Source organism: Pocillopora damicornis, chromosome 8, assembly GCF_964200805.1.
Source record: "Pocillopora damicornis chromosome 8, jaPocDami1.2, whole genome shotgun sequence".
Classification (NCBI taxonomy): domain Eukaryota; kingdom Metazoa; phylum Cnidaria; class Anthozoa; order Scleractinia; family Pocilloporidae; genus Pocillopora; species Pocillopora damicornis.
This window is the reverse complement of record NC_142677.1, coordinates 5,954,056-5,981,625: the sequence shown is the minus strand read 5'-3', so window position 1 is coordinate 5,981,625 and position 27,570 is coordinate 5,954,056. Positions and strand designations below refer to the sequence as shown.

Below are 27,570 nucleotides of genomic sequence, written 5' to 3'. Positions count from 1 at the left end.
AAGGTAGAGGAAAGAAAGAAAAAGATTACATTAAATTATTTGGACAAGAGATTGTTTCAAGAGGCAGGACTGTCTGTCAATGTAACATGCGATGAACAAAAGAAGATATCACCTCTCCACAGCAGAACAGTTCTGATCAGTGATAAAAAGATTGCCCTGACGTTTTTTGGTAAGAGTTATTAATTTTACAAATTCTACTTCTTACAATAAATGTACCTGTATCATTTGCTGATGTGACAGCTTCTGTCGATCGTGTTAGGCGGGGGAAATATGAAGAGGTTTTGATGTTTTTATGATATCATTAATCTGTAATATTTCAATTTTTTTTTATTACTTACAGAACGCAGAAAAGCTGCTGTTTAAGGTAAACCGTTGACTGTTGTAAATACTTGTCTATCTATGAGAATCTCCCGAGCCCGGTACTGCGATGTTGAGGGAATCAAGGATTAATTTAGTTAGTTTGGGGGGGGGGGGGGAATAATCATATCAGCCATTTGAATCATAGAAACACGTTTTTTAGAGAACCGGTTTGAAAAAACTTTACACTGAAAGATGAGATCATTTTTTGTAGGATAAGCTGAGTACAAATGTTATGTGAGTTGATTTGCACCCTCGCTTTTGAAAATTACATTATTGATAAGTCCTTCAAGTTTCAGTTCCAAAGTCTGTCCCATTTATTTTCTTTGAAGGAAAATAACTCAAACACTGGAATTCGTATGATTTAAATCCACCACCCCCCCCCCCTCCCCCTCTGGCTGGGGTTTGTCCTACAATTTCACAAATGAATATCTCAAAGAGCTCCTTTTGGAGATTAGAATTACAAAATCTAGAATGTCTATATTTGCACCCAGAAATGGATATGTGTCTTGCAGTGTGTCATCGAATGCTTTGGGAAATGTAAATACGGAAACTTTGATAGATTTCTTAGAACAAGAGATGCAGCTGAAGTGAAAAAAAGATCGAACAACGAACTCAACAAATTTTGTTTGTAAAGCTGCAAGCTCCAAACAGTTTTATTATTTACGCTTTACATCTAAATATACTGAGCGAGAACAAAGGGAAAGATCAATGTTTTCATAACTTCAAAACTGCATTTAAGAAAACGTTGCTCAGATACTGAATACAATTTAGATTGATTTTAAAAACAATTGGTGCTGAAAAGTAGTCTTAATTTATGTCTGCGTATGGTAAAAGGAAAAATTGACGTCCTACCCTTGGAACCCATGAAAAGTCTCCTAATCTTCTATTTGGAAATTGGCTGCCTCGTTTTTGTCTCACTTCAGGAAATATGCACTTGTATTGGTCCATTTCACTGGTCCTTTTGGGAGCTTTGAGGTGTAAGACCGCTGACTCGCCAATGATCTACGGCTCAGCGGAATTAGAGCACGACTGGGCCGAGGCCTTCAAGCTCATCATCACCGTCAAAATGCAGTACCCAGTCCCTAACGGTTGGAGGATCGCACTGATATTTTCCCAGCCAATCAAGAAGATCGACGTATGGCGAGCGATCGTCTTAAAGAAATCTGCCGATCAAAGAATACATGATCTCAAAGAAGAATATTTCAATAAAAAATTGGCAACGGGTCAAGTTCTAACATTTGCTGTGGTGGCCTACAAAGGCAAGAGAAACTCCCCCCCTGGTAACGTCACAGTTATATTCAAAGGCGGAAACAAAAGTCCTCGACTCCCCACCCAGACCCCGGTTGGTAAACTCGCGACTTTGGAGCTGACTCGACCCCAGTTGTGTTCGCTTTTTTCTAGAAGTGCGAGAGGCATGGGGATGATTCAAATTAGCACGGCACGAATGGGATGACGGGATAAAGCTAGAGACGGAAGAGAGTAGAGAAGAGAGTACCGATTTTGTTTTCGTTCCCATGTTTCTCGGCCTCACTTCTAGGAACGGGTCAACTGTCTGGTTTCTAATTTGGTTTTTTTCTGTTGGCACATGCTTAAAGTTGCATTTTGACTTCATGTAGCTCCACAGTTTAAGTGTTTTCGCCTCAAACATTACACTGACCCTCTAAAATTAAAAAAGCTGATTTCACATCGATTCTCTTAACCTCTGTGGTAAAGACTTGGCCTTCTTGAATAGTGGATTGGAAACAAAATCTTACGAGTGGTACGAGGAACTGAAGGAAGAGATCCAAATTAATGTTGGGAAGTGCTAAGTCCTTGAAACGCTTACGATAAGTATTCCCCTTTCTCTGAAGCCTTCCACTCCATCAAAAAATTGGTTCTTTTGTTTCTGTTACAAATGATTATTCTTATTTGTTTAGTCCATGGGAAGTAAAAATCCAACAAAATGCTTACAGTCAGTAAACATTGAGTTATTGTCAATCTCTCTGAAATTATTTGTCTGATTGGTCTAACATATTGATTTAGCTTCTAGATCAAAGTTTATTTCTGATAAAAAAAATAATAATATGAAAAACATTGTTAAAAATATTTAAATGTTTTTAGTTTCAGCCCACGACACCTCAACAAGTTATACCGATCTATCCACTTAAGCCGGTCGATGAATCGAATTCTGGTTTTAAAATGATCATGGAATACCACGTCCCAGAGGCTATGAATTACTGGAGCATATCACTCAAGTTCACCAAAAAGATCAGCACGAAGAATTTTGCTATCGACAAGGCGACAGTCTCGCTTCCAAAAGCATCAACTAACGACTCTTTTTGTCTCGGACCCCGGCCCTACAACAAGAAGCTCAAAGCGAAATCGTACCTCCGCCTTGAATTTAACTGCTACAAAGCGAAGTTTTACGAAGCTGCACCGAATGCATTCTTCGTTTTCAATCCAAATGCGACGAAATGTGAAGATTTTGATCTGCCTGCCCCAGCTCCTGGACCACCGCCTCCACAAGAACGCGCCGGCGTAGTATTGATTCATCAATGGCCGCCAAATAACTTCAAGATGAGGTTTGAGTTGCAAGTGATAGATTCTGTCCGAGGCGGATGGAAAGTTATCTTGGAGTTTTCCAGACCAGTTGCTGAAATATCCAATCTGAACGCAGCCAAGCTTTCCGGAAAATCCCAAGACGGACAAACCTACTACATCGAAAATTTCCCGGGACAGATTCAGAACGCCAACCTAAAGCAATGTGAAAAAATTCGAATCGAGTTTTCCGGGAAACTGGCACCAGGTTCAAATGCACCCCTGACGGCTCAGGTGCTTTTTGAGAGGAAAGAACCAGAATACGCGGAGGTGAATCTTCATGGGGCGTGTCCGACTAAAGGCCCATCAGCAAAATAGTCCAGGAAAAATTCAGTCATGATCAAAAGTTAGAGAAAATAGCGGGATTTGATAACTCTGTGGCGAACATATTTTGATTTCTCTTTCAACTGATCGCCTTCACTGATTTTTACTCGCAAGAGGTGCAATTTTAGGGGTTTTAATGGTTCAATAAATTGTGCAAAACATTCAACACGAGGCAAAACTTGCACTGTACTTAAACGCATCGGATCATATCGCTACATCTGACTCCAGATACTTTAGCCCCCCTCCCTCTCCAAATTTTTGCCAGGACGACATTTTGTTTTAGAACGAGATGCCAAGAGATTATAATCTCTTGTAAATAAGTATGAATAAAGACAAACGAAAAGAGAGCGAAAAATTTTTAAGAGCTACAACCTCGTTTCTAATCCCCCCTCCCCACTTAAGCTGAATTAGGCATCGCCGTCCCTTAACTCCCTGAAAAGCTCAAAAGCTCTATGACAACTATCATCGGATAACCTTAGTGAGCAGCTCTTTCATGTACAGCTTTTTTGAATAATGGGGCGTGAAAAATATTCTCGCTCTCTCTACTGTTATAAAAGTAAAAGTAAATATCTCTTGAATAATTTTACAATCCATGACGCAGAAAATGACCTTACGGCTTCCTTCCATTTAACCTCGCGGCCATTTTAGTTTTATGGACCTCGATTTCATTTCGGTATATAAAAACGCGAAAAAACATCTCGGCCTACATCAAGCCATCTTGACCTCACACTTGGTCAATAACGCGTATGCCTGGCATAAGTATTGAATTGATTGGTCTGACTTTGCGTCTGTTTCTAGCATTCAAGTCTTAACTGGTCCGTTATAATTAATAGTCATAGTTTGGCCGGTGTTTCAGAATTAAGAGCGCTTGTCTGTAAAAATCAGACAAATTCTAAATTTCGCGGCAAGGGGGGAAAATTCGATTTCTCTCTTATTTTAATATTAGATAGGCTAGACTATAACTAAAATCACTAGATACTTTTTTTGGCAAAATGTCTTTTTATTTCAGAGAAAAATACAAATAAAAAAATTCCGTTAAAATCGTCATTTTTAGCTGCAAATTATTGCACAAGTTTGAGGGCTTCGCATTCAAAAACGAATCACAATCTCGTCTTTTTAACACTCAAATCTTCTTATTCAACCTCATAAGACCTCACAAAACGATTTTTGTAAACACTGCGTTCCTCTTTGCGTGTAAAATAATTTAATTTTGAAAGCATACATTTCTCTTCAGTAAAAGTACTTTGTGAGTAAAGTTAATTTTCAGCATGTGCTAAACCTTCAAATGGATTAAGCTTTGGGCGGTAGAATTACGAAAAGATGTAAATTTATTTGGGCAAATGATTGAGAGCGATACGAAAGCTTTTCAAAGTCCGTTAAAATGCAGTTATTTGACCTTTAGCGGTCAACATTCCAGTTGCGAGTCACACACCTACTTTAATATGATTCAACCCATATGAGGCCGGAAAATGTACATGGGTACACATTTTCAAATGCTCTAACCTCATTTGCCGCTGAAGAAAGATCCAAAGACCATTTTACTTTGGTTATCTTGTCGCTCGTCGTATTTATAATTATAACATCCGATGAAACTGCCTGTCAATCTGCAAACTGTCACCAACCTTCGTTGTAAAACGTTTGACATCTTTCTGCACTGTGGTATCTTATCCACCGGTTCAGTTGACTGTGAGTGTTGCTCGGTTTGTGGTGCAGTAGATCTGATCGATGCTTTTAAAAGTGGCACTACACATATGTTGCAGTCAACCATGTCAACGTAGTTTTGTACACGGAGAGTCGTCACGCAATGCAAATGATACAATGGAAAGTTATTTTTTAGGTGGTAGGGGAGGGGGAAAGTAAAAAGACGTCACTCTGCTGCTAAGCTTTTTGTGTGGGATTTCCCACACTTAGTCAACGCCCGCGAAATTTATTTCTTTATTTATTTGTCCACGAGAGAGGGTCAGCATTAGATTCCATCCACCAAAACCACCTCGGTCGAGAGGGAATGAGATGGAATATTTAATCACTTGCAAAACATAACCGAAGATTCTCGGAAATCTGCAAGTGATGTAGCCGAACATCCAAAGCTGTAAATCCCATGATTCTTGAGGAACAAACAGAAACAGCATAGCGAGAATTTTAAGTCGCGAACCATTGATGGTAGACATGCAGATAATTTAGGATACGTAAATTCTGTTGATGAGACGCTTAAACTTATTGCGGAATTTGAAACAGGATTGACGACGAAGTTTTCTTTCTTTAAAGCTGTCAAAGGTTTCGGAAACATATATTTATATATATTTGATATAGCTCTTTAGCATTACAAAGCTTTGCTATCGCTATTGTGCATTCTCACTAGTTTGTCTAGTTCAAGTCCTCTGGCATGGCTTGGATGATACCACACTCGTGTATAAACAGAACAAATGCGATTTAATAAATCAGATATGCGGCATGACTCCCTTTCTTCCATCCCCACTCAAAACAAGCAAACACACCTATAGAGGTTCCAGTCTGGTCTGCAAATGAAAAGGAGGAAGGTGATCACTGCAAAATTAAGCATTAGGGTTCTTATTTATAACATATTGATTATTGTATACTGATATCTAGAAATTAAGGTTGCAAGTAGCAGCCAGCTGAGTTATAGTTTGAGTTTTATCAAGTCCATTACTTTGTTAAATTTAGAGTAACCTTGACTTGAGAGAGGAAAATTGAGGAGCTGTAATATACTAATCATCAATTAGGGACCACAAAGAAAAATTTATTTATAGAGACTTTTGAAGGAGAGGGGTAAGACTTGTGACAAGCTGGCAGACATATAAATAAACTTTACTGCTAAATGGGTTACAATACAAAGTGCTCAGTATTTGGATCAGCTATGGCTCAACTTAAACTTTGCTTTAGCTTCAAGTTTAATCATTTGTGGTTTCCTTTCTCTGTGTTTATTTTTCAAGTTATGTACACAGAAGAACACAAAAATGACAAGGAATGCTTTTGAATATCAAGAGGCTGGAATAAGCAAGAAACCAAAACTGAATTTTAAACAGTACAAAGTTAATTTGATCTTCCAATGTTATTTAATTTTAACCATAGAATTTGCTATTTAAATTTATCCCCTCCATTTTTCTGGGTATTGTGAGCAAAAACAAACAATTATCACAAAATGCATGGTATACAATGGTTTGATTCACCAATGTGGCAAAGGCCTTTCACTGTCTATCCATAAAAAGGGAAATAGTTTGTAAACTGTAAGACATTCTGCATGTTGAGTGTATACTTATTCACCCATGTGAAATTAAAGGTTACTTGAAATAAATGTGAAACAAAAACAAACAATTATCACAAAATGCATGGTATACAATGGTTTGATTCACCAATGTGGCAAAGGCCTTTCACTGTCTATCCATTAAAAGGGAAATAGTTTGTAAACTGTAAGACATTCTGCATGTTGAGTGTATACTTATTCATCCATGTGAAATTAAAGGTTGCTTGAAATAAATGTGAAAGATTTATAGGATTTTCAGACCCCTGCATGATAACAATTACTAATGTGCCGATTTGTTGTACTTAAAGGTTAGGATTTTGGCGGAAATAGTGGAAGAAATTTCTGGACCTGGAATTTTGTTGCAAATGTTTGTTTAAATCAGTTTAAGTCAGTTAAAAACTCTCCTGTTTCAAGATTACATGATTACCACACCAGAACCTTTTGTATTCTATATTATGCACCATGTTATGATTATGGTTTCAATAATAAAAGGTGCTGACTCAAGAACTTTCCAAAAGATCTCTACATACAAAGAAATAGATTGTGGTTATGTACTCCAAATAGCAGGTCACATCAGTCTTCTGTAAGGAAGTAGCAGAAATTTCTGTGGTGGTTTTGGTGGATGGAGAGAAACATCCACCAAAACCACTTTATTCTATGTGTTAAGAGTTATGATAATCATTATGAACGTTTGGTCGGTCAGCAATTGTGCACCATAAAAAATAATTAGCCAGAGCACTAACTGCTAATTAGTGGTATAAATCTTTTGTCTCCCTGAACATCTAACAATGGCTATAGATAAAATTTAAAAAATATATTGTTGATGGTTTTGGTCAAAGTTTTAGTGGATGTTCCCTAATGACATCCACCAAAACTACGTAACATCTAAGCACCTTTTAAATACGTGAAATATCTGCATAAAATTGCGTAAAATGTTTTATAATACTACAATCGAACAATAAATTAATACTTACCATTTCTTTAGTAAAAAGTTTTGACGCAATTTCCCAAACAAATAATACACTTGGGTCATCGGGATAAGTCGGCATGTTGTCGTAGCTTCGTAATTTTTTTCCATCATTCCATCTCAGTCCCTCTCGACCAAGGTGGTTTTGGTGGATGGAATGCTGACCACGAGAGAGCAACACGATCTCCACTGCAAATGAAGGATTATCATAACTTCTCAAATGACATAAAATGAAGTATAATCATTCAACATTGTGATGGCCGTGAAGCCAGTGGAAGACTGGAGAGAGTAAAAGCACACGAATCACCAAAAACAAAATGGCGGCGAAGAAGGCCTCCAAGAAGAAAGAAGATCTTGAGGTTCTGCTCCAGGAAGCAACAAGTTTGCTAGAAGAAAAAGAAAAATCGCGAAAGAGGAAGAAAGGCGAGAGTGATTCCGAATTTTACAGGGACTCCACAACCGGTTTCAGGGAATACAAGTACGAGTATCGGCCACGTGAAAAGAAAAGCATAAATACTGAGGCAAATAATGCCTTTGCTAATGCATCAGTGGAATTCGAAGGTGATTTGATATTATTTTGTTGATTACACTATGCACGTAAACTGTTTAACTCAGATCAGCGAGTGAGAATAAGGTGATATAACCTGCTGCTTAACTATCAATTGTGGTTTAATTTATAGTTTTTCAAAGTAATAGGAAAGTCATTACCCAGTGTTTCAGATTATGATTTAATATTAGTATGAGACTATTAAAATCAAAATCAATCTGGGTTAAAAAAAATTAATCAAAGATAAAATTGAACCACAACATAATGACCTAGTCCATAATCCTTCGTTGTTCAAAAGCCCCTAACTCCTTCCTTATGCCTTTCTTTAGAACCGATTCCTGGCATAACTGGGTTGGACGCAGGCTATGAGTTTGATTCAGATGATGTTGACGAAACAGGTAAGTTTATAGACAGAAACTCTTCATATAAGACTCTTTGTATATGAAGTTTGTTTGGCAAGGTTATATTTAACATCATACCATAAGCCCACTGGATGTGGTGACACGTCTTTTGATAGCCTGTATAGCCAACTCAGTGCTATGGCTATAACTCTGTCATATTAAACAAATGCGAGTGGAGTAGTTGATTTATTAAAACCTCAAAAAAGTTTCTGAAAATTTAATACAACATTGTGAAAGACTCTGTATTTATGGTCCATGGTATATGAGTTCATATACCATGGCCTGTAAACCAATCTAAACTCAGGAATTACATATGTTCCTGGTTTAATGAACAAAAATATTAACACTTGTTCCACAGACAATCTTGACGCTGCCTTGGCAAGATGCAATGAGCTTCTCAGCTCATTCGATGCTTCATCTCAAAGCTGGGAGACACGCATGGTGAACTTGTCAACAAACTGGGATAACATCCGAAAACTTCTACTGGAGGCTGTCCTTAGTTGTGAGGGGCTTCCTTCACCTAATCGCTGTCATATGTGTTTAGAAGGAAAAGTTCGCATACGGTGCCATGACTGCCCAAAGAAATTTTTCTGTCCTTCATGTGACCAAGATGTGCATTCTCTGTTACCTTTTCATGACAGAGATGGTTATGTTAATGGATTCCTTCAGGCTATCCCTCCAACCGTTACAATTGATGAAAGTGGAATAAAGCGTATTGTAAGTAGGCAGGTATAAACTAACGGTCTGAACACAGTAACCACAATATAAATAATTATCAGGCATTAAATTAAGGATTACAAACAGTGGTATTAATTTTCAATTTTTTTTAAATTATGTACTTTGTTTTCTTTGTTTTATGTGATATTGATTTCATTTTTTTAACTTTTTATGCAAAATGTCTGATTAAATATAATTACTCAGGTTCCTGTTAAGGTGTTAGAGGAAAACAGTTTATGATTTTAATGTTTTTATTGTCTCCATTAACATAATCTGAAGTAAAGGGAAATGAAAATCAGGCTGGTTTGAAAATTTTCAACCAAAGATAAATTTTAACTACAGCAGATATATGAATTAGATATTTGGCAGGTGCTGCTTTCCTATTTTTTGAATAAATTTCTTTATGTAGAATTGTTATTTCAGTTTACTTTCAGTTTTTTACCCTGAAATGCAGCTATTTGATTCCTTGCCAAATAGTACATTTATTTTTATGTTATTACTAAAATGGTTCTTTTGCTATCATAATGTCTGACATTTTATTTGTTAGCTAAACTGTTACCTGTCATCAGTGTACCTGAAAATTGCCCATGCTGTAATGAGGCTGGAGTATTAGAGCAGCGACCAACTACAGGAACAATCATTGTCATAAACGAGAAAGGTAGTGTATAGAACAAGTTTCAAGTCATTGTTTTTTTCTTCATCGAGTCTTTCACACTTTAAACCTAAAAACTAAAACAACTCCCCTCACCCACCCATTGTAAGTAATAAGTATCCTCTCAAAAATTGGTACCATGCCATGTGGTTGTCTTAAATGCACTAAACAATTGCTTTTAATAATATTTATTTTTATGTAGGTTCTTCTCTAGCTTAAAAGAAAGATTTTTTCAAATGCTCAAATAAGCTTTCCTTTTAACGTGGCTGTATTTACGAGGGCAATAGGCTTGTGCACCTGGGCAAGATGGATTCTTACTTTGTTCTATACACTAATCTTTGATTTTGGGGAAAGTTGGTAAAACCACATTCATAGACATTAAATGTGCCCATTATATCTGAACCATGATAGAAACCCTTCCTCTGAACATTAGGTATTTGATTCTTAATAAATTTATATATTTAGCTTTCTTTTTACTTTAGCACATATTTTCTCTCTTTCAGGAAGGTTTGATTTAAACAAGTTCAGCATTCAGTGTAGCCGATGTGATGCTGTTATCCCATGAAAGTGAAATGTGATCTTCGCAGTAAATTTTCCAATTTTCTTCTTTCCAGTTGCTTAAATTGGAAAATTTACTGCGAAGATCACATTTCACTTTCATCTACAACCGCAGTACAAATATGAATTATTTCATATAAAAAACTTCACATCATTTCACTGCACGGGAAGATATGAACTCAATAAATTGACCTCGCTCCCAATGTGTGGCTTCATAGCTCAGTTGGTAGAGCATCGCACCGGTATCGCGGAGGTCACGGGTTCGAATCCCGTTGAAGCCCTGATTTTTTTTCAGGCTTCTTCTTTCCAGTTGCTTAAATTGGAAAATTTACTGCGAAGATCACATTTCACTTTCATCTACAACCGCAGTACAAATATGAATTATTTCATATAAAAAACTTCACATCATTTCACTGCACGGGAAGATATGAACTCAATAAATTGACCTCGCTCCCAATGTGTGGCTTCATAGCTCAGTTGGTAGAGCATCGCACCGGTATCGCGGAGGTCACGGGTTCGAATCCCGTTGAAGCCCTGATTTTTTTTTTTTTTCAGGCTTCTTCTTTCCAGTTGCTTAAATTGGAAAATTTACTGCGAAGATCACATTTCACTTTCATCTACAACCGCAGTACAAATATGAATTATTTCATATAAAAAACTTCACATCATTTCACTGCACGGGAAGATATGAACTCAATAAATTGACCTCGCTCCCAATGTGTGGCTTCATAGCTCAGTTGGTAGAGCATCGCACCGGTATCGCGGAGGTCACGGGTTCGAATCCCGTTGAAGCCCTGATTTTTTTTTTTTTTTTTTTTTTTTTTTTTTTTTTTCAGGCTTCTTCTTTCCAGTTGCTTAAATTGGAAAATTTACTGCGAAGATCACATTTCACTTTCATCTACAACCGCAGTACAAATATGAATTATTTCATATAAAAAACTTCACATTATAATTTTTGTTGACAGGTCATATGGGGAGGCCGATGGCAAGATGGAAGTGCCTGCTCCACTGGCGAGGAATTGGAAGAGATCAATTCCCACATGTCTCGTTGTGGAAACACTACAAAGTACATGCTTCCTGAGAGTGAGTTGAAACTTTAACCAATAATGCAGTAATAAAGTGTGTTTAAAACAGTTCCTTTCCTTACGAGGTTGACTAGCTAGTAGCAGCTTACTTTCATTTTGGTTAATCTTATACAGTGCAAAGTTTTTCAAGTATACAGTACGAATTGAAAATAATCTAAATCATTTTATTATTTTACCATGAATCTCTTTTATTACAATTTTCAAGATCGAGAAGAGCTCATTACTGAGCATGCACTGAGGTGGAACAAAAGAAAAATAATATTGTTGGAATGGTACAGAGTCTTGTGCGGCGATACACTCGTGTGGGTAAAATGTATATTATGTGGTGTACAGATGAAGACATGATTTTTTTTTTCTGTAAATTTTTTTGTTGGTGGTGGAAAGAGCTCTACACTAATTTTCTATAAGTAAGGAAAATGTGGTGTACAGATGAAAGGGTGTAGAATGGTAAAATCCAAGACAAGCTGAGACGCCAAGGCCCTCGTTTAAAATCCGAGACAAAGACTTAGCTATTTTGTAAAAACGGAACCTGAGATGCTGCGATTCCAAAATTCAATTGTAAGACACCGTGATCAACTGAAGAAATCTGGGCAAAAGTTGTTTACAGCGCTCTGTAGCTCTCTATTTAGCAAGTTAATGGTAGTCAAGCGTTATAAGAGTCAATTCTGAAACAAATGTCTGTATCATGTTATATATATAGCTATCATGCAATGTTTGCAATTGTTTATCAGTAGCTATCACCTTTTTAGTCAGTGATCTTGGGGCCAATTTAAATGCTACTCAGCCTAACCATTTCTGCTATTTAGGCTAGCCTGAAATCAGGAGCAGAAGTTTCAATATACTGCTTACCAATTCCCATTTTTCTCCAGGTTTTTTAATTATTTTATTTGAAGTTCAGATTAGGTTATGAAAATAGGTTTACTTGGTAACCCAGGTTGGTAACTGATTGATCAAATTCTGTCACTTCTAAATGACAATATATATATTTTTTTAAAACAGAAGTGGAAGCCTTGCAGGGTACTTCTAGCCGTCTTCGGCTTCAAGATGAAATAGAGATGATGGTTTCAACTATCGAGCAGACTACTCAATCCATGAACAAACTGGCTGGTATGTTTGGTAAAATTCATCCATCCATACTATACCTGCTCACCTACCAACTCCGTCACTCACTGTCTCTCACTCACCCACTCACTTGCACGCTCGCTCGATCGCTCGTTTGCTTAGATTTATTATTTTTTAAGCTGAGGTCACATCTTTGTTTTAAACATCATTGTAATACTATAAGCACTTTAAGTTGATTTGGGGTCATATTGCCTCCTTTCAATTGTTTTAATTCCATTCAGGATCATCCAAGCAACGCACACGATTACGTAGTAAAATTTCTGCAGATAAAGCCAAACTTTCTTCTCAAATACAACGGTATAACGAAGAGACACAGGGTGTTCAAGGTGCCAACCTGCAGTGTACATGTTCTGTCTCTGAAGTCATTAAAGGAAACTTCCCATGGGGAAGAAATGCAGGTGAAGCATGATCCATATTCATTTATGAAATTTCCATTCAATTGAGTTATGTGGTAGTGTTTGTTTAATTTGCTGAAGACATGTACTGATTGCTGTCCACGGCTGCCGATTACTCAGGCTTTTACTTTTGTAAACATATTTTAGTAAACAAATAGTTTGTTACTAATATATGTGCATTCACACTGGGTGGTTTGCTTCGCCGTGCTGATGAGGCCCAAATAGGCCGAAACAGCTGTACATGGTCGTGATAATTTGCAACAATGTTAGTCGAAGTTGTTTTGCGTAGTAACAGCATTCAACGCTAACTTAAATATTTGTTCCGTTTTTCCATAGTCTATTGCGCTTCAATTATAGCACTTACAACAGCGATTGTCTAATGTTCACAATCCATATCTTCTGTTATGTTCGTACGGTAATGTTTTATGCTACGCAGTCGCGTCGGGACATTTCTCAAATTGTTAAGACTTCACTACAATTTAATTTGTGTAAAAACTGTACTTTGTTTACCTGCTTCTCTCTTTAATGATAATGCTATCGCAGATACACCGATACGGATCAAGAGAATAATTGTAGAGAAGAGCGAGATAGCGAAGAGATGGGACGAGGAAGTTGCTCTGGTAAAAAAGGAGATGGCCAACTTCATTGCGTATTACATGGACGTGAGCATTCCCCACCTAACAAAGATCGCAGAGGAATTGCAGGGAAAATTCGACAGTTAGTAAATATCAGTTGAAAATATAGTCGGACCTCTATTAAGCGGCCACCCTCGGGACTTTGAAAACTGGCCACTTAATAGAGGTTGGCCGTTTAATAAAGGTATCGAATACTGCAGTTTAGAGACACTGAAATAATTTGGGACTTAAAAAAATGGCCGCTTAATGGAGGGTGGCCGCTTAATAGAGGTTCTACTGTAATTTGTTTTCGGTTGAGAACCATTCTTCACCGAAAAAATAGATTTGTTTGATTTGTTCTCGTTCTTTACTCCTTTTAAGATCTTTCCAGGCCACTTGATGCCCGTGGACCACCAGAAATCGAAGAAGCATCTGTGGAGTCGGAGAATGTAGGACTGAGAAAAACTTTTATTTGTCATATGCGCAAAGCCTTGAGCGTAGTGTTTAAACGATGGAAAACACTCTGCACTGGAAAAATCAGTTAGTTTATGCAGTGGATATCATGCTTTGCTTTGTCACATCAGCTGCATTACGATTTATCCGGTTGATAGTGTTATCCAACCTTCGAATAACTGGGTCCCGACCTTTTAATTAATGATGAGGTCTGGTCCGACCTTACAATAAAAGAATTAGCACGTACTTGCGTAGTCTGACAGATACTTACATTGTAACAAGAAAGTAGCACTTGAATGGGCTGCCTTCTGGTGTATCTCGAAAACAATCTAAATTGTTGTCACCTTACTGGCTAAAACGTTGATCCAATCGTTTCCCTTTCTTGCATTTTGTCGTAGAAGTGACTTCATGACAACCGAAGTTCATGTCGTCCGATTCTGTCTGCTGTAACAGTATTGACTTTCAAATCAGTCTGTCGCTTTGCAAGTGTAAGTCCTTTTTAATGACGCGTATGATTATAGAGCGATTTCGAGTACACAATACATACAGTTCAACCCTTTTTGGCTATATAACGTGCCCATTTTTGTTATTTTTTTAGGAAATGATCGGCAGCTATAGAACTGTGTCGGTGGACGCAAGAATTATTGGAGGGAAGTTGGCCTATGCTAAAAAAGGGATCGCTTTCTGCAAGCTTCAACTTGTCAGCGCAGCCTCTAAATTTCAAACAGCACTATCTGGTAGTGACTATGAGGATTCGTTAAATATCCAAGACAATAAGGATGACAATGGCAATTGGGATGGAGGTGATGATTCTGACCATGACGATGTCGAAGAGGAATATGAGCATTATATTGCTAATTCCGACAATGATGCCGTTGACACCGACACGTCAACAGATGACAATTTTGAAGTCCTCGGGGAAAGCATTACTCAGAATGACTTGTTCGTATGGAAATTCCCGCCTGAAGTTAGCCAATCAACACTTGACGGCCGAAATGGTAGTTCGGCTTGCAGTGTTATAGCCCTTATCCTTGCACATGGCGCATGGCATCAAGGTCTTAATCTCCAACCGACACTTGTGCTGTCTCCTCTGTGGGTCAAACTTCTTTGTGCCGCTATTAGAGTAGGAAACCGGCTTTACGACCGCTGTCGTCTAAGCTTGCCGCAACGCTTCTTGTCTGCGTCAGAGGCTGCCACCGTCGCGCAACCGTGTGTAAGCGTCTCAGTTGACTCCCCTTTGCCAGTTCGCGTTTTTGATGAACATGGCCCCACGACGTTGTTGTTCCAGTTGAGAAGGCTGTGTGCACGGGACCACGGTGATGCTGCCCTGTTAATAGTGAACGAGAAGACAGTTGTCTTTATACCAGTCGGGAATTCGTCCATTGTTTTGGTGGATACACACCGACATGGCCTCCACGGTGCCGAATTATTACTGGGCCATCAAATCAGCTTGAATCAGTTTGTCAGTGTCTGCCAAACAGTTTTGGATCTACAGGATGACACCTACGCTAATTTGTGTTTTATTTCTTTTTAATGACATTAAGTATCCTCGATGTACATAGGTTAATACAAGTGGTAAATCATCTTTCATGCACTACGCTCAAGACTAAGTGTAATGGTTCCAATAAAGGCAAAAGTCAGACATTCTGTCGTATCCCTCACATAGACTGTATATAAAACCCAAATAATGGAAATTGTCTCCTATCGCCATTAACTAATAAAAACCTTTTGTTGAACTGTGCAAATTGGGTGCCGTATTCCGTCTGATCCCTCCCAAACGCTATATATCTAGTCCAATTGATGAAAATTGTCTTCTAACGCCATCATATCTAGCCCAAACGGTGGAAATTGACAACAATGGCTATCAGCTCAAAAAAAGGTTTTAGTTAACTGTGTGCGAATTGGGTGCCCTATTCTATAATACAGTGGAAGCTCTCTTAACAGACTCTCGTAAGCGGACAGCTTAACTCCCATACAAACACTGCAAATTTCACATTCTCGTAAGCGGACATTCCAGTGAGCAGCCGCGGATACGCTTGTACGGTTCCTTTGTTTTTCAGCTCCCGTAAGTGGAAACCCTAAAAAAGAAATACAGAGAAATTGGGCCTGATCATGAAAGGCACTCCTAAATATTGTAAACTGCATAGCTACTGTTTGTTTCAGTGTTGGTTACAACTGTAAATCACTAAGGGACAGTCCTAGTACTTAGTTATCGCCACTATCGTAGCACTGTATAGCCAGGGCGCAATAAATTTTTTGGTATATTTCCAATATTTATTGTTAGCTTGGCAAGCTCCTGTAATCGGCCATTTCATCTGGTGGCCGCCTACCAGAACCATTCTCGTAAGCGGCCAGCTCCAGTTACGGACACTTTTTTCGCGTACCGAGGGTGTCCGCTTACGAGAGCTTAGACTGTATCCTTCTCAGAGGTTATACATATCTAGCCCAAACGGTGGACATTGACAACAGTGGCCATCTACTCAAAAAAAAAAATGCTTCGTTAAACTGTGTGCAAATTGGCTGTCCAAGTCTGCCATATCCCTCTCAAAGGCCATGTATCTAGACCAAACGCCAGGACAATTTTTATTTCGCATGTCTTTGGAGAAATCTTGACTTTAATTCGCATGCGAAATAGCCTTGATTTTGGATCATTTGCCGAGAAATTGTAGTATACAAGACGCGTTTCATTCAACATTGGGCCATATTCGTATACTTTTATAGTCAAATATTACTTGATTTCCGTGCGAAATAGTCTTAATTTTGGATCATTTGCCGTGAAATGGTAGCATTCTAGTTTCGCCTCATCCAAAATTGGGCTTTATTCGCCTATGTTTTTAGAGAAATCTTGACTTTAATTATCATGCGAAATAGCTTTGATTTTGGAACATTGGCCGGGAAATGATAGTATACTGGATGTGTTTTATCCAATATTGGTCCATATTCGCATACGAAGATAGTCAAATCGTACTTTCGTTTCCATGCGAAATGGTCTTGATTTTGGAACATTTTGGATCATTGCCGTAAAATGGCAGCATTCTAGATACTTTTCATCCCATATTGGGCCATGTTCGCATAAGTCTATAGTCCAATCGTACTTTAATTTTCATGAGAAATGATCTTGATTTTGGATCATCTGCAGCGCAATTAATGGCAGCATACTATATGCGTTTCTTCCAACATTGGGCCATATTCGGATACGGCTATAGTGAAATCTTACTTTCATTTCCATGCGAAATAGTCTTGGTTCTGTATGATTTGCCGCGAAATACAGTCTAGATGCGTTTCTTTCAACATTTGGCCATATTCGCATAAGGCTATGATGAAATCTAACTTTAATTTTCATGCGAAATAGTCTTGATTCTGGATCTTTTGCCGTGAAATGGCAGCATTCTAGATGAGCTTTATCCAATATCGGGCCATATTCGCCTGCGTTTTTGCGACAACATGAATTTAACTTTCATGCGAAATAGTCTTGATTTTGGAACATTTGCCAATATTGGGCCGTATTTGCAGGCGTTTTTGTGAAAACTTGACTTTCATTTTTATGCGAAATAGTCTTGATTTTGGAACAATTGCCGTGAAATGGTGGCATTTTGGATGTGCTTCATACAATATTGGGCCATATTCGCATGCGCTTTTGTGAAAACATGAGTTTAATTTTTATGCGAACTAGTCGCTATAGTCGCATAAGGCTATAATCAAATCTTATTTTAATTTCCATGCAAAGTAGTCTTGATTTTGTATGATTTGCAGTGAAATGGAAGCATTCTAGATGCTCTGCGTGCACTGATTGGACCATATTCGCAGGCGATTTTGTGAAAACCTGAATTTAATTTATATGCGAAACAGGCTTTGTTTTGGAACATTTGCCGTCAAAGGATAGCATAGTAGACGCGTTTTATCCAATATTGGGCCATATTCGCATACGGCTATAATCAAATCTTATTTTGATTTCCGTGCAAAGTAGTCTTGATTTTGTATGATTTGCCGTGGAATGGAAGCATTGTAGATGCCCTTCATCCACTGATTGGGCCATATTCGCTTGCGTTTTTGTGAAAAACTTGACTTTAATTTTTTGCGAAATGGTCTTAATTTTGGAATATTTGCCGCGAAAGGTAGCATAGTAGACGCGTTTTATCCAATATTGGGCCATATTCGCATACGGCTATAGTGAAATCTTATTTTAATTTCCAAGCGAAAGTAGTCTTTATTTTGTATGATTTACCGTGTAATTAATACTGGTAGTAGGAATAAAGTATGAGTTGATAAAAAAAATCCTTACTGTATGTATTCAGCTACTACTCTCAAAACGCCGCGCAGTGGTGTATTCCGATTAATATGTGCAGCGAATTTCAAAGTATTGCTGATTTCTGTGTGCACTTATCTTGGTTTGGTCCGTGCAGCAAAATTTTACCAAAATTACCATAATCACAATTTGAGTTAATCATCTCCCTCGTGTTTGCTCGGAAAGCCTTCGGAAGCGTAAAAACAAGCAATTTTGTGTCCAAGAATATAGCGCTGACAGAGAATTTCACGAGCTGACACGGCAGGGGGATAAACTAGACATATTGTAGATTGTCATATCAGAGGCCGAATTTTCAAAATAAGCCTTAGAAGGTAAGATTGAAGCCTTTAAATTCTCGCATTTAAAGGCAAATATCTTTTAAAGAAACTTGAAATTAAAAAATCGGGCTCTGACTTGACACAATAGATGTTGTGATAGATCACTCAGTGGTTAAATCAAGTTTCTGTGTCTGTGTCTTCGTCTTCGGGGTGAAAACCTGGACACAAAATCACATTTTAAACAAATTTAATTTAAGTTGCTGTCTGCATTGCCCTCAGACGCCATCCACTCAATATAAATCAATGCTTATGCACTTTGATAATTCTCCAATATGTCTGCTAAGTTTTGACGAAATCGGCTTTGAACTGTTCATGATATTAGGAATTTAAAAGTGATACCCCTGCCAATATTTTGCCTAATGAATATATTCATGGTCAAGGTATCCACCGCGACCTTAAGGGACAATTGCACGCAAGATATATATAACTTTATACGCATAGCCTGCAGCTTGCTTTAATTGTGATGCTATTGTGTTGCACTAGGATAGGAGAAAAATGCTAAAAGTGGTGAAAGCAAAGAAGTATCAACAGATAGAAAGAAAGGCTAACAGATGGTAAGCAACAGATGGTATAAAGGATTCCTGTCAAAAAATTAATTGCAATATAATCCACTTCCATCCTTGCCGTCCTGTACCACTAGCTCAAAATACCTGTTAATTTCTTTCTTGTTTGGTGGGATCTTTTTGTCTAGTGTAATCATGTCTTTTGTGGCATTTGGCAATATTACAGTCAGTTGCAATGACATTATCAAAGAAAAAAGAAAAAGGTTAAAAAGCAAAAGGAATTAAAGTTAGGCATTATAAATACAAGTTTGAAATTCGCCTGAAGAAACGGCCTTAACACACACGTAAATGAATTTATCTTACTATACACGAATATGTGAACAGAGAAAAACTCGTGAGTTTTCTGTAAATGTATGTAATGTAACGTAAATGCGGCCAACTTAGACGGATAAACCAATTCCTATTTCCCTTTTTTCTACGACGTTGTTGCAATTAGGTGTATGTGGAAGTTAGAAAATATACCTTTCCATGTTCAGTCGTTGTTGAATTAGACAAATAAATGCAAATGCGCCCCCCTTTGCGACCAAATGTTCTATCATCGTTAGCGCTAATAAACGGGTTTGATGGATTGTTTGCGAACGATGAGGTCCCTCCCAGAGGTGCCATATCTGGGCCAATTTCTGCTATTTGTTTGCTTTTGCTATCATCACCTGTAAAAAGGTTTGTTGAACTTGTGAGCGAATTAAGTATCGTATTACGTCATATCGCACCCAAAGGCTATATATCTAGGCCAAGGTTGGAAAAGGTCTTTTATGAACAACTACGCCGAGAAAACGGTTTTGTCAAATAGAGTCCCGATTTCATCATATGCATCCCAAAGGTTATATATTTAGGCCAAACGATGTACTAGCATTTGGCATGCAACTGAAGAAAATAATAATAATAATAATAATAATAATAATAATAATACGGGACTTAATTCGAAAATAGTTCAACGAAACTATTTTTTTTTTTGCCGCAGTTGACAATATCCATCACTTGAACAAGGGAGGGATAATAATGTTCGTTAACTATTTTAATACTTCAGTAACATTATCTTTAATCGAGATTTATTACTTTCTTGCAACTTATTATAATTATTTGCTGTTTATTGCAAACCTGATTCTAAGGAAACACAATTCTGGCAACAAAAAATTGAGACATCACCTCAAGGCCAGGTTATCTCTAGGAAAGAAAAGTTGGAAGATGTTGAGTTTCCTTTTATTTTGCTTCGAGCCTTTTTAAATAAACCACTGACACTGTGTTACGCCACTCGCTTTCCCGCTAACAATCGCATGATTTAAAGCTAAAAAAACAAAACCGTCGGCTACAGCAAAAGTAAAAAAACTGTCAACAAGTAAAGCGCATTACAATATGCTTCCACTTGTTACAGTTTCAAACCAAACAAGCTACAATCTTGGACGCAACTGTTGAGATACTTGGCCACATTTCCACTTATTAAGGTACAACAGTTCACTTTTTCAACCTCCCCCCCCCTTACGGGTTTCCCCATTTCAAGGTTGTTAACGTTGTCGTGCAGTGAAAACAAAGCCTGGTGGATCGCAAACCCTAAGAAACACCATTGAGTAGAAGGATAGGGAATAAATACTTCTTATCCGTTTTCAAGTACTATAGACACTAGCGAAAAAATCATGTATGAAATGTGTTTGTCACAATTAGTTTTGTCCAAGATTGTTGCTGCAGATATATTTACGTAAGATAACTTTTTTACCCGCAATGTACTTCTCACACTTGAACAAATTAACAGCAGGTAAAACGAAGAACATTCCTTTCTGCAAGTGGCGGTTTTCATCGGGATCTCCTAAAATAAGTGGTGCAGGGACAAGGGGCTTTGTGAGGTATGTTATCAAAACACAGACCATCCCTTTCTCAATTTTATGACCGTGAAGAGTATCACGATTTCTGTCCACAATGCCAACAGAAAGAATCTCGCCATCAACGACATAGGCAACTGCGTCGCTCTCTTTCCCCACTGGTACTTGTTCCCGCTCAGCCACAACTCCCCTGCCTTCAAAATCATCAACCTGCCCATTTTGATTTCCACCTGCCCGACTACAACTACCATTCACTTGACAACGCCCAGCTCGAGCTCCACCTACCCGACTACCAACATCATCCCCCTGATCATGCCCAACTCTGCGTGCCTGATTACTACCATTATCCACCTGCCCCCGTCCAGCTCTACCTGCCAGAGTCTGACCCTCATGTACTTGGTCACTTCCAGCTTTACCTGCTTGACTAACAGTGTCTACCACCTGCCCAAGGCCACTTCTGTCATCTAACTGTCCAGGCCCAGCTCCACCAGCCACCCTACCACATTCATCAACCTGGCCACTGCAAGCTCTACCCGCCCAACTACTACCATCATCCAGCTGCCCATGCCTAGCTCCACCTCCCCGACTACCATCCTCATCAACCTGTTCAGGCCCAGCTCTCTGTGCCACGACCTGATTGCTAGTTGTTGCATCACCCACACCATCCAACTGCTGTTCTTGTGCAATATCTGCCGGGACCTGATTGATGATTGTGGCACCACCCGCACCAGCCATCTGCTGTGGTTGTTCAGCACTACATTCCTGACTTTCATTAGCCTCATTCCCATCTTGTGATACTGGCTTCACACCCGTACAAACAACGGACATTGTGCCATTTTTGACGGAAACAGTTATGGACGGATCCTCTGGCTCGTCATCAATCGTGTGTTCACTGCCATGAAACTCTATAATGGAGACACAGATTTTTTTATTTAATCCTGATCACTCTTAGTAAAACAGAAAACTTTTAGTACATAGATCAAATGCATTAAACTACATGTGAAAGAACCCTCTGGCAGAAATTAAATACCGAAAAATATGCAAAGCAAATTTAAGAAGGTTCTAATATGTTAGTTACAGTCAAATTGTGATACACATTAAAATCAAAGAGTTTGAATTTGAGATTACAGCGATAGGAATACACATGTTTCACTATATAAATGAATTCTGCTATCAGTTTGTTAGCTTTTTCACAATAAACTCAAACAAATATTGAATGTATACTTAATGACACATCCCATCTTTTTTGGTAATCCCCCAGTCATCATCACCATCATTATGGTTATAATGATTAACAATCTCTCAGCCTAAATTGACAATAATGTCAAATACAATGAAAAATTTGGCCAGACTTCTTAGACTTCATGCTTATAATGATCTTACTGAGTAAAACGACTAGTGTTTTTTTACCTTGTATATTTATGAGGTTTTCTATTTCCTTAGGAAAACCATTTGGAAAATTTTGCCACAAACCATGTGTTATGACATGTTGCAAAAGAGCACAAGAAATTTTATTGGATCAGGATGGAAAGTTCTTTTGGGTGGAATGTACTGTTTTAATCATAAGATTATCAAGACAACGAATATAGTGGTGATTGTCAGTTGCACTTACCTTTGGAAAACTGTTTGTAAAGTCTTGTAGTCACAAGACCATATTTTGATGCATTTTGTTTGTTTTTTCCAACAAACTTTTGGCCAGCACCAGGTGTGCCATAAGTGTGTACAGATGTACCTTTACCATGTCTGTTGAAGTATAGAACAACAACATCCCAACCATGATGTTGGTATAAAACATTTGCCTAAATTCAATCAACAAGAAATATGTCACTTACAGATATATGTATTAAAGATCCTAGAAAATTAGGAAAAGGTCTTAATTGGAGTAAAACTGAGAATTCCATAAATATTTTACATTTCACAGTATGGTTATCATCATTAGTATCATGATCATTACTTTGGTTTGAACTCGGTGGAACAAACCGCTTACAAACAAAGTCTATCACAGTGCACCGCTGGCTTTCAACATGGAACATGCATCATGGATCACAGGTGCAACATTTATAGAAATAGGTGTGTAATTTATTGTTATAAAATAACTGAAAAGTAAAGGAGGAATTATATTCAAAAATACTACGGTGATCATGTCATCTAATGGGCCATGCCCTCATGGCATCAGGTGACATGGATCATCCTCTTGCTAAGTATGTACAATTTATTACATGGCTTTGCATACACATGCAGCAGTTACCCATTCTGAATGTTAATATGGCCATATAAGTCACATAACAGCAAATTGCAGTCTGCCAAAAATGCAAATTACTTATCTCATATATCAGTGGTAATTAAGTGAGAGACATACAAGAGCAATTTGCATGCACAACAGGGTGCCACCTAGTATTAAAATGGATTTTTTTTTATCATTAGACTCCCTGGTTATCAAAAGTCTTTTTCTTTCATTCCTACAGTCTGTTGGGAATTGACAAAGAAAGTGTTCATCAAGAAAAAAAGGGGGGACATTATTATATACCAACAGTTTTTAAGGAGTCAAGCAGAGTAATCCACAAGCAAAGATATTAATTAAAAAGGTATTGAATATAAGGCTAAGAGTGTGTTTAGAATTTTCACTCAGCTCACAGCTTTGATGAAGCATGCATGCATGCATGCATTGTTACATTAATTATGTAGGCTACATGCAGTTAAAGGATGAACATAACAAATCCACTTGTCATTCATTGCAGTAATTACCCGATACTCCAAAAGTTTCCTTTGTTGAGTGACATGTGTTTTCTTTTTCTTGGCAAGTTTTTCCCAGTCAAAGGTTTTAATATTGATTTTGGCCCCACACCCTTCCACCTTGCAACGCTTGGCTGCATTGTAATTCTGGCCACCACATGTGTCGCATTTCTGAGATAGAATTGTGCAACAAAAACAGACAATTAAATTGTTGTCATACAACTGTTTATTAACTACTGTAACCTGATCTTTATAATTATAATAATTAAGAGCTTTAATTTTGGGTGAGCTTGCGACTTGGGGAGCTTCATTAACCTCATATGATCATGAGGGGCTTCCAGAGCTTCATAAAAAAATAGTTCAGAAACAAACTTATGACTTTAAGACTCTGATTTGGAATGTATTGCAGGAGAGCCACAATAATTATTAATATTATTAGGGATCAGGTGTGCTACAAATAGGATGCTACGCCTACAATTAGGCCCGGGGGGTTCTCCCATATATAAGCTATATAGGTATGTGCCGCTGTGAAGGGCAGGGTTTTTGAGCAGTTTAGTCTAGGATAGGGTATGGAAATCAGAGAATTTTGGTCTAGAATAGGGTATAATTTACCTGGAACCGTTCAATTTGCTAAGAAATGTCTGAATTAGGGTACGAATTTTTCGCATCTAGTCTAGCATAGGGTCGCAAAATGCAGCTGAACATGGTCTAGTATAGGGAAAGGGTATCAAAGTCCCAGCGGCACATCCCTACCCAAAAATATCTGGAGTACCCCCCGCCAGGCAATTAGGGAAGGAATCTTACTTGTAAACAGAATATTTGTTTTTGTTAGCAGCAGGGGGGGTTAAAGTGACAGTTTAGTGTGCCTAATAAATCATAAAAGAAAAACAAATGCAACTTTCACTAGCTTAATTACTTTAAAGATTGTCAACACTTAAGGTAATAAAAGCATTTTCAAGCATGGTTGTTGCTGAAGATGGATAGGGTCTTGACAAATTGCGAGCCAGCAAGGCATGTGAGCCATTTCAGTTAACTTTAATAATACTTTTGTTGGGGCAAATAGTTGTCTGGTTAACCTAAATAGTATTTAGGTTAGCCTACAATTAGCTTAGGTGGCTTGAGGTTAGCCTTTATTTATGGTTGGGGATTTCTGACTAGCATGGCTTTCACGGGTCATGAATAATGCGAACCTGCATGCAAGTCATTGTGGTTAGCCTACGTTAGCCTTTGGTTAGCCTAAAACAACACTCTGGTTAGCCTTAAAATTACTCTCGTTAGCCTATAGTTGGCTTATGTACCTTATGGTTAGCTTTTATTTTAGGACCAGGCAATTCTGGCTCGCATGCCTTGCTGGCTCGCATATTGTTCACACTCAGATGGATGTCTCCTGCATGAAATGTCCACATACCCTGTACATAAATTTGTACCATAATTGTCACAGGCACAGTGTACGTGTACAAAAATGGTTTAGGCTCTGTGAGTCGATTCATTTCTATTTTTTGTTGTTCAATCACAGAAAAGCCTCAAACATGAAAAAAAAAAACTATGTTGTCCACAAATATACTAACTGACCTAATCAGTCACGATTAAACATGTGTCCATTACCATCTGATTTAATTGCATGTCTAAACTAATTAACCCAACTGTCTAAAAAAGGTGGGTGACATTTAAAATGTGGAGCAACCTTATTAATAGAAAATGATTCAATATGTAAAATTTGAAAGATTTTGCTGCATTTCCTACCTTGAATGGTCTTTTATTTGGCCTGACCACCTCTCCAGAGTTTACTTCTGAAAAATAAATACTTGTGTTTGCACTGTTTATTCACTTCAAAATACTTTTAAAGTTGAATTTGGCAACATATCTTTAGACTGCCACTTATAAACCAGTAGCAAGATTTGCAAGGGTTTTTTAGTGGGCTTATATCGGGGGAGGCTAATTACAGTTCAACTCTCTCTTAACGGACACCTCTATAAGATGGACACCTGGTGTTGCTCCCTGAATGCTGTTTTTGTTTTTTTCAGTCATTTACTGTACATTTGAACTATCTATAAGCTGGACACCTCTTGAGGACAGACAGCTGATGCATGTCCCGAAGGTGTCTGTCTTAGAGAGAGTTGACTCATGTATATCAAGGGGAAGGTGAGGTGGGGGGGGGGGGGGGGGGGAGAGCTAATACAAGCCACATAAAATCAGTTATAAAATCAGCTATATATGCTACCACTCTTATTTTTTTACAAACACTTGCCAGCATTCGTAGTAAATTCACAATGTAAAGAAGTTAACCTAAAAGTCTTGAATATGACTGAGCGACAAGTTCAGGTAATTTCCAGATAGTGCAGTCTTTGTCAGCTGATTGAGCTGGAGATGTGTGTTCGTGCAAAAAATCGCAACTATTGCCAAAAAAATGTAGGGAAAAAGCTAACAAAGCTCAAATTATCAGAATTGTCTGATAGCATATCATCCAGCTTTTGTTTGCAATTATTTGTTTTGTTTTTCCTGCAAAAGGGGAAGTAGAAAGAAGTTGAAAGTTATTTCGCGTATGACTAAGCCATGTTAAAATTGTTTTGATAAAGAGTTGCCTCCTATGTTGATTTGTTGTACCTATAACAGAAACAATTAGATAATTCAGATCACCGCCTGCAAAGCAGCTCAGTAAATTTGAGCAGTGCTGCCATGTACTCGAGAAAAACAACACAGAAAGTGGCCATGCATGTGAATGGTAAAAAATACTTCATTCTGGTATATTCTCAAAGAGCTTGTTGTGCCCTTGTGAAGGCATCGTGGAAAACACTAACATGCGATCAGGCGGCCATTTTTCTTGGAGAGAGGGTATGATCACAGGTTAGGAACTAGCCTATATTCTCACTTGTTGGGTAACATCACAAGCATAATTATATGCCTCTGGTCACATACTTAGCTTCATTTAAGTTATCTGAACTGGTAAAACAAATTTGTTAAGTCATAAGGAAGCACTTGTGCATCAAACGTGGCGGTCGTAGCTGCACTTAAATAATTCAAGCTGTTCAAAGTAATCAACCACAATCTAAAGCTCTCAGCACAGTTGTTATAACTTGCAAAAATCAGATATGAGAAACAAGGATGGCGCCATAAGATTTAACACCATGTACAACAAATCTGAACAAACTGAGCGATTTCCGAGTACAAAATAAAGCCAACTACAGAATACGAGGTCATTTCTGTAGAAATAGATATCAGTGAATCCTTTAGCTCGTTGTATTAGGGAGTGAAGTGGCTCGGCGGCCAGGCGGAGTTAGTGTTTGTGATATAATGTGTATAAAAGTGTTAGTGCCTAGGTGGCTGGTTTGGCTCGGTAGTGACCTTGACATCCGAGCAGCAGAGTCAGTCGACCGATACATCAGTAAAGGTACCCCTTGCTATAGGCCTGCATTCTGTAGTTGCCTCAGGAGTTCTGACAAGCATGCATATTTATCAAGTTCTTTTTTACCGAATTTGTTCCACATCACGTACTCATGTCTCATGAAAATTCACAAGGACCACAAGTCTGAATTATTCATAACTTAGACTAAAATGAAAAAAAAAGAAGAAATATTCTTACCTTCCGAATCAGCAGACGCCATGAATAAAATATGTTAAGCTAATTTTCCCTGTAAGAAAGGCAACAGAGCGAACAAGTACAGAACCGAGGAAATCCGAAATGGCCCGCGAAAATTAGTTTGATCCATCTCTCATATCCAGTCTACCACTAGCTTCACGGCCATCACAATGTTGAATGATTATACTTCATTTTGTGTCATTTGAGAAGTTATGATAATCCTTCA

At 38.1% G+C, this 27,570-nt stretch overlaps 5 protein-coding genes across 11 annotated transcripts; 4 read left to right on the top strand and 1 right to left on the bottom strand.

The window, feature by feature from the left end:
* Positions 1-256: 256 nt before the first annotated feature.
* Positions 257-3,430, top strand: LOC113675806 (uncharacterized). Its single transcript, XM_027192404.2, has 3 exons — positions 257-364; positions 1,284-1,702; positions 2,461-3,430. The coding sequence occupies exons 2-3, from the start codon at positions 1,289-1,291 to the stop codon at positions 3,253-3,255; spliced, it is 1,209 nt and encodes a 402-aa protein (XP_027048205.2). The 5' UTR covers positions 257-364; positions 1,284-1,288; the 3' UTR covers positions 3,256-3,430.
* A 4,239-nt stretch (positions 3,431-7,669) lies between these two features.
* LOC149041128 (uncharacterized) lies at positions 7,670-10,370 on the top strand. 3 transcript variants are annotated; one of them, XM_089214430.1, is made up of 5 exons: positions 7,670-7,913; positions 8,367-8,435; positions 8,797-9,167; positions 9,703-9,813; positions 10,311-10,370. In XM_089214430.1, exons 1-4 carry the CDS (start codon positions 7,808-7,810, stop codon positions 9,766-9,768), a joined length of 612 nt encoding a protein of 203 aa, XP_089070556.1. In that variant the 5' UTR covers positions 7,670-7,807; the 3' UTR covers positions 9,769-9,813; positions 10,311-10,370. The 3 variants fall into 3 exon arrangements, with proteins under 3 accessions (XP_089070556.1, XP_089070555.1, XP_089070554.1); XM_089214429.1 differs by having other exon boundaries at positions 7,808-8,051; positions 8,797-9,155; XM_089214428.1 differs by having other exon boundaries at positions 7,808-8,051.
* Positions 10,371-11,368: 998 nt separating this feature from the next.
* Positions 11,369-24,659, top strand: LOC149041126 (uncharacterized). Its single transcript, XM_089214431.1, has 4 exons — positions 11,369-12,557; positions 12,794-12,822; positions 22,995-23,104; positions 23,500-24,659. The coding sequence occupies exons 1-4, from the start codon at positions 12,506-12,508 to the stop codon at positions 23,609-23,611; spliced, it is 303 nt and encodes a 100-aa protein (XP_089070557.1). The 5' UTR covers positions 11,369-12,505; the 3' UTR covers positions 23,612-24,659.
* LOC149041127 (uncharacterized) lies at positions 12,876-15,678 on the top strand. 5 transcript variants are annotated; one of them, XM_089214427.1, is made up of 3 exons: positions 14,001-14,030; positions 14,433-14,522; positions 14,633-15,678. In XM_089214427.1, exon 3 carries the CDS (start codon positions 14,636-14,638, stop codon positions 15,566-15,568), a length of 933 nt encoding a protein of 310 aa, XP_089070553.1. In that variant the 5' UTR covers positions 14,001-14,030; positions 14,433-14,522; positions 14,633-14,635; the 3' UTR covers positions 15,569-15,678. The 5 variants fall into 5 exon arrangements, with proteins under 5 accessions (XP_089070548.1, XP_089070549.1, XP_089070551.1 ...); XM_089214422.1 differs by lacking the exons at positions 14,001-14,030; positions 14,433-14,522 and adding an exon at positions 12,876-12,970; XM_089214423.1 differs by lacking the exon at positions 14,001-14,030 and adding an exon at positions 12,885-12,970 and having other exon boundaries at positions 14,433-15,678.
* On the bottom strand, positions 20,401-27,568 carry LOC149041125 (uncharacterized). Its single transcript, XM_089214421.1, has 5 exons — positions 27,348-27,568; positions 25,511-25,557; positions 23,780-23,938; positions 22,647-22,833; positions 20,401-21,939 (listed from the first exon to the last, which is right to left on the bottom strand). The coding sequence occupies exons 1-5, from the start codon at positions 27,367-27,369 to the stop codon at positions 20,876-20,878; spliced, it is 1,479 nt and encodes a 492-aa protein (XP_089070547.1). The 5' UTR covers positions 27,370-27,568; the 3' UTR covers positions 20,401-20,875.
* Positions 27,569-27,570: the final 2 nt, after the last annotated feature.